This window comes from Erythrolamprus reginae, chromosome 6 (assembly GCF_031021105.1).
Source record: "Erythrolamprus reginae isolate rEryReg1 chromosome 6, rEryReg1.hap1, whole genome shotgun sequence".
In the NCBI taxonomy this organism is placed as follows: Eukaryota; Metazoa; Chordata; class Lepidosauria; order Squamata; family Dipsadidae; genus Erythrolamprus; species Erythrolamprus reginae.
The window spans coordinates 70,727,013-70,743,325 of record NC_091955.1 but is presented as its reverse complement, the minus strand read 5'-3'; the positions used below and the strand labels follow the sequence as shown (position 1 = coordinate 70,743,325).

At 39.5% G+C, this 16,313-nt stretch overlaps 1 protein-coding gene across 1 annotated transcript in view; it reads left to right on the top strand.

Moving 5' to 3' along the window:
- The window catches only part of ISX (intestine specific homeobox), a 36,175-nt gene extending 20,252 nt beyond the window's left edge, over positions 1–15,923 (top strand). Inside the window, exons 3-5 of the mRNA XM_070754832.1 lie at positions 11,530–11,681; positions 13,302–13,412; positions 15,753–15,923. Coding sequence (XP_070610933.1) covers positions 11,530–11,681; positions 13,302–13,412; positions 15,753–15,848 — 359 coding nt within the window. The 3' untranslated portion in view covers positions 15,849–15,923. The remainder of the gene's footprint in view (positions 1–11,529; positions 11,682–13,301; positions 13,413–15,752) is intronic.
- Positions 15,924–16,313: the final 390 nt, after the last annotated feature.

Sequence of the window (16,313 nt, the reverse complement as noted above, 5' to 3'; positions counted from 1 at the left end):
CGCGGGGAATGCCCCCAGCTGATGGTGGGAGCTGAGTTAGTTCCCATCATTGGCAATTTTCGGCCAGGCGTTATTTCGCCTAGCCTCTCATTTTCATGAGAAGGCCAATGTTTTTCACATCACTCATGAATCAGTGATCAATATCATCATCATCATCACCACCACCATCACCATCTTCATCTCTCCAAATGCCACTCAGTGTTTAGATCACCTCTGCGTGTATGGGTTATTCAGGGAGGGGTAGCACCTCTAATGTAGGGCATGTTCTGTCCATTTACTACAGCTCATTTTAGGGCAGCTTTTAAGTTCACCTTTGGTCCTCACCTGTCTTTCAGTTCTCATCTGTGGCTCCTAGTAGCTGTAGCATGCGCAGCGGCCACATCCCTGGCAACACCTTGTACCCTTCAACTTTTGCTCTGGAAATAAAGTGAAACCAATTTAAGATATTGTTCTGCCGGGCTCCCTGGTAGGAGCCTCCCAAAAATTCAAGGGTATAAATTTCAGACACACACACGTTTGAAAATTCAAAACAATGTTCTTTATCACAGAATTCAAAATAAACTAAGCACTCTTTTTGTATTGCAAAGAGCACTCGTCCCAAAACAACCGGGTATTCTGTACAATTTCCCTTAAGTAGTTATTAAATACTTAGCTAGCAGCTGTGAAGAAACTTCACACCCCTTCTTCTTCCAACAAAGTGAGACACACACACACGTTGCTCTGCTTTGGTTTCAAAGGCATGAAAAATCAACAAAGTCCAGAAAACAGCAACACAGGATTCCTGACGAACTACGATCAGATACTCTTTCACAAGGGCCAAACCCACACGCTGCTATTTATAGCAGCAGTCCTAATTACTGGAGCCCCACCCAACCACAGGTGGCCTCATTTTCTCTTGTAATAATCTTTTAGTTGTTGTCTCCTATGCATCACTCTACGCATGCGTGGATGTGTCATTAATTCTTGTTCAGAATCCAAAGATGATACAGATGATTGATCTCCTCCTGGGCTATCTGCCAAACTCCCCTCTTCCCTGTCACTCACGCTGCCTTGGTCAGAGGAGGTTTTATCGGCAGATTCCATTGGGAGCAAAACAGGTCTGCGGCATGTGGATGTCTCCCCCACATCCACCTGCACATTCCTTGGGGCAGGAGCTGGGCCAGAGCTAACCACAACAGATATCCATTTCCAGATTTCAACCTTTTGTTCAGCTTTGACCTCATCGATGGCCTAGTGTTCCATCTTGACCATATTTAACATGGTTGATTTTTCTGCTAGTTTACTTCTAAAAATGAACACGAAGAAGAAAGAAAACAGTACAGTTTTACGATTGTTCCTGTATTGCCAGCTAGAGAGAGTTGTAATCCTGTCAATTTCACTTGATTAAAGAAAGATTCATCTTCACGTTCCATCAGTGAATTCCTTCTCCTCCCCATCCACCCCCCAAAAAAATAAAATACCCCACCAGCTTTTCACTAGCTTTTTCCATTGTTCAACTTGTAAATATAATAAATAGCCTTGGAGGTCATGACAACTGGCAAGAGGGAAAGAGGCATTCCTGCACAATACTCGCTTGCCAACTGGAGTGGAAGAAGTTGCTTGCAAGAAATGAAGAGCAGCAGGAGAACTAGACAGCATTGCTTGAACTGACACAAGTCAGAAGTTGCTACTTGTGATTCATAGCAAAATAATATATGCCTTTCAAGGTAGCTATATGTGAGAACTCTATTGTACTTTTCTGTCCTTGAAAATTATCAGTGGTGCATTCTTAGGCATTGTCAGTAATTTCATGATATTGGAAGACCTTCTTCAGCAATTTATATATGCCCGACCGGCAGCTTAAACCGCCAGCCGAAATTGCCCCCGGAGCGAGGGTGACGCTGCAGGCGGCTCTTCGGAGCTCTAAACTTCCGGGTTCCAAGGAAACCGGAAGTTCAGCTTCTGGAAGCATGCCAAGTTGGCGCGCTGCCTGCTGGTCATCGGGGGAGGTCCCAGATCACCCTATTTAAGGGCGATCTGAACGGGACCTCCCCCTTGGTTCCTGGGACTCCAAAAGGAACACCCACCCACCCTTCGCTATTAACAGTGTGTCCTATGGAGGTCGCATAGGGGTCGAATAGGAATTTTTTGCGGCCTCCCCTTTAGAGGCAGCCGTTTTTTCGCCTATTCCACACTGACGGGGCAGACTGGATTGGTTAGGGGATGCGGCGCACTTAAATGTCAGTTTAGGTCTCCCTCTGGACATTGGGGTTTGGCAGGTTTGGGGCAGAAATGGGCAATTAGTAGCGACTGCGCATGCTCCTTTGGGCAGGAATTTCCGCCCCGTTAGTTTTGGCCTCTGCAGGTCCTTAGTTATGTTTGAATTTAAATATTTAAATTGACGTTATTTAAATTTATGTTAATTTAATAAATGACCCATATTTAACCCACAATATGTCTCAGCGTCTTTACTCCGCTTCCGGGGCAATGTCCTTTTCTAGATTTTCAGGGATTTTTGTTCTAGAGAGAGTTGATCTTCTTATTTTATTACTTTCAAAAGTAAAATACTAGAAGGCAACCAAACACTAGAGAATTGGAAATAATGTGGATGAGAAATTAACTATAGTATTTTCGTTGCCCATACTTCTTGAAGATGTAAAGGTTATTTTCCTGCCCTAATTCTTCATTTTGGATCTACTAGAAATTTAACAGTGTAATTAAAAAAGATCTTTTAATGAAGAAACTGGAACCATTGCAAGAAGTTTAACAATCACTTTTTCTAAAAGAACCTCCTCGGTTCTTTTCTTTTCTTTTTTTAGTTTTTATTCCAAACACTTTTTTGTATCTTATAAAGAAAGTAAGAATTCTAAGTAACTGCATAAAGAAACTTTTAAAGTAAGAAACATAGTGTAATTTCCCCAGAGCCTTATTCGTAAAACCACCATTGCACTTAACATTTTATATCCCTACAATTTCCATTATTATACCGTGATTTTGAGTGCTGTTGATCTCATAATTTGAGATCTCAAAGTTGCTTGCAAAGATTTGGAGCTGCAAGAAATTGTCACTTTTTAGAGGTGAACACTAATGGAGACAGACAAGTAGTCCTTTTTAGTTACGGAGTTGGGACTAGTCATTTAACAAAGCGGTCAGTAAGTAAAACTGCAATTGTGCTTATTATTTCAGCTCTTCCTTGCTTTACAAGGAAGATAATAAATTGGAGATAGTAAATTCAAGGATTGGTTGAAAAATTACATTAACAGAATAACAGAGTTGAAAAAGATCTTGGGAGTCTTCTAGTCCAACCCCCAACTCAGGCAAGCAACCCTATACTATTTCAGACAAATCGTTGTCCAATCGCTTCTTAAAAACTTTCACTGTTGGAACATTAACAATTTCTGGAACCAAGTTGTTCTACTGATTTTCTAACTCTCAAGAAATGTATCCTTAGTTCTAAGTGGCTTCTCTCCTTGATTAATTTCCATCCATTACTTCTTTCATCATTGCTTGTTCATCACAGTCATAACTGTGACCTACATGGCATTGGGCCAGAATACATCCGGAACCGCCTTCTACCGCACGAATCCCAGCGGCCAATAAGGTCCCACAGAGTTGGCCTTCTCCGGGTCCCGTCGACCAAACAATGTCGTTTGGCGGGCCCCAGGGGAAGAGCCTTCTCTGTGGTGGCCCCGGCCCTCTGGAATCAACTCCCCCCCAGAGATTAGAATGGCCCCCACCCTCCTTGTCTTTCGCAAATTACTCAAGACCCACCTTTATCGCCAAGCAAGATATTCTTTCCCCCTAGGCCATTACAAGTTATGCATGGTATGTTTGTGTGTACGTTTGGTTTTACTATATGGGTTTTTAGTTGTTTTATTAATTGGATTGTTACATGCCGGTTTTTTTATCATTGTTGTTAGCAGCTCCGAGTCTGCGGATAGGGGCGGCATACAAATCCAATTAATAATAATAATAATAATAATAATAATAATAATAATAATAATAACAATAATAACAACAACAACAACAACAACAACTGTGAATTGTCAGTGTATGAGGCAGTAACTACCATTGCTGCATGAGGCAGATACTAACAGCTACTATACAGAACATACATACCTTCCTCCCTTCTTCCTTTTCTCTCCCTGGAAGTAAAAATATTATTATGATTAAGTTTAATAGAAACATACATTTTCACTTTCTTACCAGCATGTTCTTGATTAGCTTATGGTAACTACAGCAGCAGCAATTTCATTTACAGCTGAAATCAAAGCCCGTCCATTCAGTCTCTGTTGGCATACAGCTGACCTCAGGTTATTTTATTATTATAATCTGAGTGATCCAGTTTAAAAAAACAACTGCTCAACAGGGCAGGTACTCAAATTTCTTGTATTGTTGTCACTTGATCTTGTATAGAGGAAAAGTTTTATGGAATCAAATATATGAGGAAAAAGTATTATAAGAAGACAAATTGTTTTAGATTTTATGACAAAGCAGGGAGAATTAACTATTCTCAGGACAAATCTGTTCTCTGATATGTTTGGTGATGGAACAATCTAACCCAGCGGAAAAATCTACTTACCTTCCTTACTGGTTGGGCAGCATTCACTTTGCATGTACATGGTTTCCATTTCACCTGCTCACTTTTCATGCATCACCATCATATGTGCTTTCCTGCCCTCTGTGCATGCGCAGAAGGCTTTGTGCATGCGCAGAGGGTTAAAAAAAGAAAATATCGATGTCCAGGTTGATGGGTGGAACCTCACGTGGCCACTGCTACTGGTTCTCCAAACCACCAGTGGCTGCTTCTACTGGTATGTTCGAACGACACCGAACTGGTAACATTTCACCCGTGATGTGACCCTTATGTTATAAAGTTGGAAGCACAGAACAGAATAGTTGAAAGAGACCCTGGATGTCTTCTAGTCCAATCTCTTGCTCAGGCAGGAAACCCTATACCATTTTAGGTTGTCCAATCTCTTCTCAAAACTTCCACTGTTGGAGCATTCACAACTTCTGGAGGCAAATTGTTTCATTGATTAATTTTTTCTGTCAGGAAAATTATTCTTAGTTCTAGGTTGCTTCTCTCCTTGATTAGTTTCCAAACATTGCTTCTTGTATTCAAATGTTTTAGAAAATAGTTCAATGCTATCCTCTCTTTGGCAACCCCTGAGATATTGGAACACTATCATATCGGCTATCATATCTCCTTCTTTTCATTAAACTAGACCAGTGATTAGTGATGGGCGAACCCAATGGTGTTTGGGTTCAGCAAGTTCGGATAAACTTTACGCAAAATTCGGCCGAACCCGAACCGAACCCGAACCCAAACGGGGAATCCCACCAAGAGATTCCAGAGGTGGAGCTTTGATGTCACATATACCAGCAGGTTGCTAAGGACGCCAAGGTGATCACTTCCTGGATTCCATGGAATCCAGGAAGTGATCACCTTGGCTTCCTTAGCAACCTGCCGGTGACGTCAAGGCTCCGCCCCTGGAATCTCTTTGTGGGAGGGATTCCCCAGCTCCTTCAAAGGGAGGTCTTCATGTAAAAATAAACAGTGTTATTTTTATTAAAAAGGACGCCACAGCGGCACTGCAAGCAAAGGGCGGTCCTTTCATGTAAAAATAAACAGTGTTATTTTTACGTGAAAGGACCACCCTTTGCTTGCAGCGCTGCTGCGGTGTCCTTTCACGTAAAAATAAATGCGACCCCGAACTTTGCCCGAAATTTCAGAAAATTTCGGGTTCGTGTTCGGCATACCAAACACCGCAAAATTCGGTATTGACCTGAATTATGCGGGTTTGGTTCGCCCAATGCCACAGGTGGCACACGGAGCAATATCTGCTGACATGAGAGCTGTTGCCCTAGCACAGCTCCAATGTATATGTATGTGCCAGTCAGCTGATTTATGGCTCACACAGAAACTATGGAAGAGTGTTTTTGACTCCCAGAGAGTCTTCAGGGGAATGGGGGAGGGCCTTTTTACCCTCCCCTGGCTCCGTGGAAGCCTTTTAATCCTAGGAAGGGTGAATCATGAGCCTACTGGCCCCACCAGAAGTTGGGAAGCAGCAGTTTCCAGCCTCCAGAGGGCCTCCAGTGGGTGGGAGAAGCTGTTTTCATCCTCCCCAGGCATCGAATTATGGGTGTGGACAATTGTGCATGCATGATAGTGTGCGCACACACTCTTTTGGTACCGGAGGGAAAAAAGGTTCACCATCACTGAACTAGACCTACCCAATTCTAGCAACCGTTCTTTATATGTTTTCTCCCCCAATTCAGTTCAATTCAATTTATTAGATTTGTATGCCTCCCTTCTCCGAAGACTCGGGGCTGCTCACAGAATAAATATAAAACAAGCATATAGAACAAATCTAATATATTACGAAGTACGACTAAAAACCCTATGTAATACACCATTATACAATACAATCACACCATGCATCACATTTATTAGTCAGAGGGGCAAGGTCTAATTGCCCCAAGCCTGGCGACATAGGTGAGTCTTATGGCTCTTGCAGAAGGCGAGGAGGGGGAGCAGTACGAATCTCTGTGGGGAGCTGATTCCAGAGGGTCAGCACCCCCACAGAGAAGGCTCTTCCCCTAGGCCCCACCAAATGACATTGGTTGATGGGACCTGGAGAAGGCCAACTCTGTGGGACCTAACTGGCTGCAGGGATTTATTTAGTCCCCTAACCATCTTTGTTTCTCTTCTCCAGATTTGGTGAGCCAAGCAAATTATTTCTGAATTCCTATCATGCCTTTCTATTAGTATATTCCAGGCAGTTAATAAAATTATTGGCCAGCATACAGACTTGTTCTCCAATTTATTAGCCAGGAGTGGAGTAGAATAGAAAGGCTTTTGTTCTATTTTCCACACCAAATTCGCCCTTGCTAACACTTTTCTGAACCAGTTTTGTGTAGTGATTAAGGCCTCAGACTAGAAATCAGAAGACCCTGAATTCTAATTCTGTGTTAGGGATGAAGACCATTGGGTGAGCTTTCATGCTGGAAAAATATCTTGCCAATAAAACTGAGAAAAACTTGTCCAAGCATTAATCAAGAATCAATAGTGACTCAAAAGAACAACAACCACCAAACCTGTTTAAAAAATGGGCTGCATGGGACAAAGGAGGCAGCTATCCAGGGGTGGGCTACTGCCTGGACGGGGGTGAACGCAGTGGGGTAGCAAAAATGGACCTCCACCCCAGAGCACCCAATTTCCACTGAAAGTTGTTCAACTTTATCAACTTTATTTGATTAGTCAATCGACCATATCAAAGCGAGGTAAAGGACCACATTGGTCGTCATAAAACTGTGACTGGTTAAAATACAATAAAATTGGCTACAATAGAGGGAATCTGAATAAATAATGAGTTAAAATGCAGTAGAATATGCTAAAATTGAGTAGTAAAACATGAGAATATAACTCGTGCAAAGGATTATATTAAACAAATCTAAGATACTGATATAAAATATTCTTAAGTGAGTTCATCTCCTTTGTTGAAGGAAAATGCAGGGCGTCCTGCATAAGCCACGCCCACAGTGCAGTAGTAAAAATTTTGGTAGCCCTTCACTGCAGCTATCCCATATATGAAGCACCATTTCAGCCACCCTGGGTAGCCGAGTATTGTACACCACTCTCCCTCCATCTCTTTCTCCCCAATTTGAACACCATAAAGTTCCCTCTCAATTCAGAATGCCAGACATCCTTTCCTATGATCAATGCTAAATTCCCTCCGGGAGGCATCAAAAAATTACATGACACCCAGAGTACATTGAAAACGGAAGCCTTTCATTTTACTGCTGAAAAATAGTGCAAGCTTTGGTCCTGAAATCTTATCACTATTCCAATCAAAAGTGATCAGAATAGTAACAAGAGGTAATAGGTAATAGGTGGGAAATCTTTCTGCTAAAATTCATGTGCTCGCAAAGAGAAATTCACTAGTTCATATGATCAAAAATCTACATCTACATCCCTTGCACTGTTGTTCTCCACCATCCGTTATTTAAAGCATTGTACTGTATGTACATTTCTGTAAAGTTTTGGTATAAAATGACATGGCTGCATCACTGCTTGAAACTGATTACTCGGAATGAATGTAGTTGGTAAATAAAAGAAGTCTTTGTGGTGTTCAGTTAACAGTAAACATGACTGATGGAGCCAATCCTCTCTTTCTCAATACCTATCCTCCACAAAACTACTGGCAATTGGATGTTCCCTATCAACAAATTTGCATCCTTGGAGATCTTCTCAAAAAACCCAATTAATTCTCTCCTGGATTCCTGCTATGAGTGCCATAAAAGAATAGCCAACAATGTCTTTCCTTTCTGCAATACAGAAGCATATCAGTTAGATGATTTAAATTAAGCTCTTCTTCTAAAACAATTTCTTTCAATAATATTATAGCTTCAGGGTTATTGCTTTTAATGTGTACACAAGCAACATTTGCTCAGTTCTTAACCACTGCGTCATTTTCTTTCTTTCTTTCTTTCTTTCTTTCCTTCTGTCTTTCTTTTTTTAAAAATATTTACAGTATATAGCTGCTTAATTCTGCCCAATTCTGGGTATCTGTAAAAAACAATAAAACTAATATATCAAACAATAATAAACATTAAAATCAGTATACAATAAATAAAAGATAAAAAATAAATATCTGAACCCTTGGAATTCCCCATAGAAGGCTCTATTGCCCTCATTCTATATCTGTGATGGCGAACCCATGGCGTGCATGCCCAAAGTGGCATGTGAAGCCATGTTGCCTGGTACACACGGCTTTGCCTATTTGTCTTCCGGGTTTCTGATGTGCATGCACACATAATGATCAGCTGCCCTATGCACACACAGCGGTATTGAAAACTGGTGTGCAAAGGCATGTCAGCCAGCTGATTGTCAGGTGCAGTTGCGCACCCAGAACCTGAAATTTCACCTTTTCTGGATCCATTCATGTATGTAGCAGTGCTGAAAACCAGCACGCCAGCCAGTTTATTTGATAGGCATGCTAGAATCTGGCACTCTAATGCACTTGTACTCGCCCCTTACTGACCTCTTAGGAATCTGGATAGGTCAACCATGGATAATCTAAGGGTAAAGTGTTGGGGGTTTGGGGATGACACTATGGAGTCCGGTAATGAGTTCCACGCTTCGACAACTCGGTTACTGAAGTCATATTTTTTACAGTCAAGTTTGGAGCGGTTAATATTAAGTTTAAATCTGTTGTGTGCTCTTGTGTTATTGTGGTTGAAGCTGAAGTAGTCACCGACAGGCAGGACGTTGCAGCATATGATCGCGTGGGCAATACTTAGATCTTATTTAAGGCGTCTTAGTTCTAGGCTCTCTAGGCCCAGGATTGAAAGTCCTCCCCTACCCACTGGAAGCTCTCTTGAAGCCAAAAATGCCCTCACAGAGCCTCTGTGCAAGCCAAAAATTCAGCTGGCCAGCACACACATGCACATTGGAGCTGAGCTCTGGTAATGGCTCATCTGCCAGCAGATATGGCTCTGCATGGTACCTGTGGCACCCGTGCCATAGGTTCGCCATCACTGACCTAAACAATCCTATCCCAGCCCTCATTAAAAAGGCAAGTCTTAAGGGGGGCCTATTAAATGCTGTCATTTTGCTAGCAAGACTCAGCATGACTGATAGTCATGACTGACAGTCTTGGAAGTTGTTGGGGGAGAAATATCTAAAGACTTATAATTTGATATATTAAAAAGGGTCAAGGCTTTGAGATGGAGCTTCCGAGTAATGGGTTGTATTTATTCAATATCAATCAATCCATTAATCTGACTCTTTATTCTTTGCTAAAATCGTAATGATAGCATAGATCAAGACAGATATACCTCTTTCTATCCAACTGATTATATTGTATATTGAGTCCTATTCTGAAAAGATTGCCACCAATTATCTTCAATTCTGTATTATCACAATGCATCATATCAAACCTGTTTGTTTTGAAGCCTGATATTTTGTAAAGTCGTATACACCAGATAACTGTAGATACCACTTTTTATCTTAATAATTGGATAACTGAAAGATTGATGAAGGTGTATCTGAGAAAATGATTAAAGGTTAAATTCATATTAGCCGTCATTAGACAGTAAATGAAATACAGTGGTACCTCTACCTAAGAAAGCCTCTACTTATGAACTTTTCTAGATAAGAACCAGGTGTTCTTATCAAGTCTTCGGAGAAAGGCGGCATACAAATCTAATAAATTATTATTATTATTATTATTATTATTATTATTATTATTATTATTATAAGATTCTCCGAGTCTTCGAAGAGGGGTGGCATACAAATCTAATAAATAAAACAAAATAAATAAATTATTATTTTGTCTCTTCTCAAGAACCATTTTCCACTTACAAACTCAAGCCTCCAAAACTGTAACCAGAAAAGGCAGGGACCTCTCTGTGGGGCCTCTCTAGGAATCTCCTGGGAGGAAACAGGGCCTCCACCCTGCCTGTGGTTTCCCCAGTCACATGCATTATTTGCTTTTACATTGATTCCTATGGGAAAAATTGCTTCTTCTTACAAACTTTTCTACTTAAGAACCTGGTCATGGAACGAATTAAGTTCGTAAGTAGAGGTACCACTGTACATTTTTTTCTAGCAAGTTGTAGGCCAGCTACATGGTCTGCCTGCTTCCCTGAACTGATCTTCTAGGACAGTCCCTGATTTCTTCTAGAGCTGTATGTCATTTGTTACATTTATTTATGCCTATGATTTCTATATCTGCCCATTGACTTGGGCAAAGTTCATCATATAAACTATTAAAGTAACTAAAACAGTATAAAATAAATATATATGGAACCTACAGACTTAGCCTTCATGTACTTGATGGTAGCTATCAGGACTCACCAGTCTTGTTTAAGGGGTGTAAATGAGTGCACCAGAGTGCCTACCGTCCCCTGTCCTATTATCTCTCCTATATCTCCTATACCTTCTCTTCTATCCCTATTATCTTTTTCTGCTATTCTCTCATAGTTATATTTTACTCCTTTATTTTCTCCTCTATTCTCCCTTTAATACATTCTACCTGATTATATCCTCTATAACTCTCATTGTGTATTATTGTATATTGGATAAAACAAACAAACAAATAAATAAATAATCATTAATAGGGCCTCAGATCACATCTCCTAATTTTTTTCTTATTCAAGTCCCTTGGTTACTCTACTCTGATCGGGTTCTAGCCTGCCAATGTCTTTATTAACTATTGTTGCCCAGATCTGAAAGCAATATTCTGATTGCTGTCTGACCAACCCACAGTAGAGAGCTAAAACAACTTGTTTCTGATGAACAACTGATCATCCATAGAAACCTTTTATTATCCATCATAATGTCATGGGTCAGGCCTGATAGCAGCATTGTTTAGGCCTGGATTTATCTCTCAGTCTCACTTACAAAACTAAACTTTGAGGATTTGTGCAGGCATTCTGAAACAGAATGGGAGGCAGACACGAAATATACCTGGTTCTTCTGCATCCTTTAGATTTCTTCTCTGTATTAAGGGATTTTAAAATCTGTGGTATCTTTTTGTACAGATGACAAGAAAGTGAAGCGTAGAATTAGGACCACATTCACAGCAGAGCAGCTCAAGGAATTGAAGAGAATCTTCCAAGCTACACACTATCCAGATATCAATATCCGCAACCAGCTGGCAGCCAAAATTAATCTTCCAGAAACCAAAATTCAGGTAACTTCTGGTTCCTTCTAATGTAGAAAAATGCAGCTGGATGCTGATTAGTTATTGATACTGATAAATTAACAAAAAGTGTAAAGCTGATATGTACCAATCAGATTACAACAAACTTTATAACACAATATATATTTCCCTGTGACTAATCTGGAAAAGAGGTTTTGGCTTATGAAAGATTCTGGATATACTTATATGCAGTAATGTCAACAAATTAAATTTAAGCTAGTTATTTAAGCATACAAATTTAAGCATACATCAGAGAACTCTGTTTTTGTTGTTATTGAAACTTGAAAAGTAAATTCTCTGTAACAAAAATTGATTTCTTAATAAACAATTGCCACTTTTGTGCATTTGTAACTGAATTCATTCCTTTGAAGTAAGGTTTTATTTAGTTGCAAAGCAATGAACCTCATAAAAAACAATGTTTTCTACTTTTATATGAGTTTGGAAAATGAACCACATAGAATCTCCTCAGAAAATTGTTAACATGTCAAACCAATCCCAATTTTACAGATGCTGAAAGCAAAGCAAAGTTTAAAAAAACATATTACACAGTTATTGATTTGTAAGTTCTTAAATCAGATTTTTAAAATACATCTTTTGCCTTGTTAAATTGTCAGATAAAACAAAATATCATTTCAGTAGTAGTATTTTTCTATTCTTGTATAAAATGTAGGAAAGTGGTTGATTGGTAAATAATAATTATTATTAATAATAATTTATTAGGTTTGTATGCCACCCCTTTCCGGGGACTCGGGGTGGCTTACAACAACAATAACAATATAGTACAAATCTAATAGTTAAAACTAAAATTAAATACCACTGTTTAATCACAGTTAATCTTTGTGTACTTTTTTAGCTGTATATATATATGCGCTCATTTTAAGGTTTAATCCACAAAATGCCCCAAGAATAAAATAAATTTAGCAGGTGAATTAAATTTCAGGAAAAATGAATTTGCTCTGATTAAAAAAAAATATTGCTTACTTGGTTTGTGTGCTGCCCATGTCATCTAGAGGCAACTATGGTCAGCTTACAAACATTAAAAACCAGTAAATATTAAAACAGTAAATAATAATTGAAAAATGGAGGGAAAGAAGCAAAAGGTACACAGAGAGAGGTAAGGTCTTATCTTAATCCGATAGCCACCTACAGACTACATTCCTGTTGGGGCTCCAGGCCAAGGGGTAGAGGGTCTGTTCTCGCTTTAGGAGGATACAATGTTCTAAACGGCAGAAATCATTTAACAGCAGAATCTGCTGACACAGGTAGGGTAGGCAAATCCTATTCCTTGATTTCAGTCTCAGAATTCTGAATAAAATTAGAATTCTAAATTACAATTAGAATTTGAAATCAGGATTCAAAAGACCAAGTTTTGATTGGGTGCATCGGTATGTTTAGTATAAAAATATACCAATGATATAATATACAAATTACTGAAAATTTATCGTAAGCCAGATACTGTAAAATACCTATTTTTATATTTCTGATGTCTTAGGGCAAATCAGAAATTTTTGCTTTCTGTAAACATTTCTCCTAACAAATAGAAGCAGCAATAATAATAGTAGTAGTAGTCATTAATAAAATTTTAACATTTTAATTCTTTCTTTTACATAGATTTGGTTTCAGAATCAACGAGCAAAGTGGAGGAAACATGAACAGTTTAATAATTTTGCAGGCCTGCAGCATCAGACTGAAGCTGGTTTTATTTCAGTCCCAAAGCCAAAGGTAAATGTAGGTTTCTCTATTCACCTTTCTTCTATATATATAAAAAGGATGCTTGTATGTTCCAGGATATCTCTGGAATGCCAAAAGCAATTGCAATCAAACACACACACACACATACACCTAGGGGCAGTGGCAAAATCTAAAAAAAATTCCTATCGGTTCTGTGGGCATGGCTTGGTAGGCATGGCTTGGTGGGCATGTGATTCAAACATTGTTTGATAGACAACCAATTTAAAAGATCATAGATATGTTTCTTCATATCAGCCATTAACATCTCAGGGATATTACTGTACTCCCTTTTAAAGAAAAAAAAACTATAATCCCTTTGTGACAATCCCAAATTGTTTATAAATTGCTGGATTACAATTAAAAATCCACTGGTGCTTTTAAATTTGATATTTATTCTCTTATCTAGCCTGTAACTATATTAAGAACATTAAACCAATATTCAGCACGAGTCTGCGGAGAGGGGCGGCATATAAATCCAATAAATCTAATCTAATCTAAGTGGAAATGTTAAAACCATAAATGTTAATATGCCTTCGAATTTATTACACCAATATATGAGTAATACTATACAGAAATATAAATAGCCACACCTTTTGAATATCCACTTTTATGTCTAGGAAGACCTGAACAATATTTTCTATGTATAAGGTCCAAAATGAGAAGTTCATAAATATTCTGACTGACTTTTCTGAGATTTGAGCCATGATATATTATTTTCTAGCCTCTCAAAATGTGTACATATATAATCGGCACTAAGATATTCTAAAGTCTCCAATCTTGGCAACTTTAAGACTTGTGGACTTCATCTCCCAGAGTTCCTCAGCCAGCTTCATAAGTCTTAAAGTTGCCAAGGTTGGAGCCCCCTGTTCTAAAGCATTCTCCCTTGTTCAATACCCTCCCACACAATCCCAATGTTTATCAGCCATTTTTAAATAAAATGATCCCAGAGTCAATTTTTCATGAAAACCAGGATTCAGTTTAGGCCTGACTTCAACCCATCCAGATGCTAATGGGCTGGCAGCTTCATCTTTGGTGCCTACTAGATTCTGTGTACTCATCTTTAACTTTAATTTCAAAGTTTAACGGTAAATAAATTAATAGGAAGTTGACCACCTGCAAAGTAAATTGCTATTTTCGGGCACCAATCCTATTTCCAAGAATGCCTTTATGCAAGGTGACCAGACGTCCTGCTTTCGGCGGGACAGTCACGCTTTTTCGTAATCTGTCCCGCGACCCACACCTTTTCAGAAATGTCCCGATTTTCTTCCTTCCTCCATCCCTCCCTCCCTCCCTCTCTCCCTCTCTTTCTTTCTTCTCTATGGTGATGGTGAAAGGAAATGGAGAAGTGTCTTGGGGTCATCCTGGGTGGGTTGTACTTCCTGTGTCTCCCAGGTTGTACTTCCTGTGTCTCCTGGTACTTCCTGTGTCTCTCTCAGGATAGGACTCGTGCTGAGGCCATGCTCGCAGGACATGGCCTGGGCACCGGCTGCCAGTACATCACAGAGAGGTGATGGCGTCCTCCGGAGAGAAAGGGAGGGAGGATGAGAGAGAGAGAAAAATTAAGATAAATTGTTTTGCACCCCCACCCCCACCCCCGGTCAATGGTGTCCCGCTTCAGCAATTTAAAAATCTGGCCACTTTACCCTTGTGTCCCACATAACCTAACAAGTATGCTTAGACAATAAACATGAGGATTGCTGTAGTCCAGTGCTATGTTTGAAAATAAGTCCAGTTCCTCAGACAAAATATTACAATTCACATTTTACTGTGTAACAAGCCATGATTATGGCTGAATATGACAGCCATTTGAGGAATAATTAACACAGTAATTTTTAAGGGTAATCGTGCCATGTATATTTAAAATTCCTAAACTGTCCAGTGCCTGAAAACATTTGCCATCAGACACCTTGAACATTCTAACCTTTATTTTCTTGTGCCAATATAGCAATGGTTAAATTTTAGGGACTCATTCAGTTTCCCTCATTTCCTTCTTATTTTTTTGGGGGGGTGGGTGGGTATTAATCTTTCCCTTTTCCAGAGTTTGCCAAAGTTGGGAATAGGTGTCTATCATCACAAACGATGGCTACTTCAAACCAAACACTGGAATCTGCAAGCAGATAATGATTTATATCAGCAGCATTGATACCTAACTTTCCATAAAATTTTCACTTTATTTTTTTTCTTACTTTATATCAGTTTGTATTGTTTTTTTTAATCTTGCTTTAAAAATGTAATAAAATTATGTTTATTATTATTGTGCATATAGATTATATTTTATATCAGTTTGCCTTTCTAGTTCCTCTTTCATCCCTTCTTTTTCTCTTATAATAGGATCTTTTCATGATGCCCAACAACAGCCTTCCTGGAATCACCCCTCCTTCAGGATACTATTACACATGGGTCCAAGAACATTCCGTGCACACCTAACTATCAAACCTGCTATTCTTGGGCCCTACTGCTGATGGAATCTTTGCCATTTTCAAAATCATCTCTAATTATTGACTGTCTTCCTCCTTATACTCTTCACCCACTGTTTCTGAAACCAGCAACAGGGTGTGCAGCTATCAGTTTCACCAAAAAAAAGGATGAATTGAAGCAGTGTCTGGTTCTTCTAAACCAGGGATGTCAAAGTGGTGGCTACACAGTGATGGGCTTCCAAAACTTTTACTACCACACTGTGGGTGTGGCTTAACGCAGGACGCCCTGCATTTTCTTTCAACATCTTTCAGTGCAAATTGGGTGCTCTGGGGTGGAGCTCCATTTTTGTTACCCCACTGTGTTCCCGCCCCCCATCCAAGCAGTAGCCTATCCCTGTGGATACGTCACAAGAAGGCCACACCCACCCCGGTTGCATGAAGGGGGGAGTCATGATACGTCACATGATGGCAAATG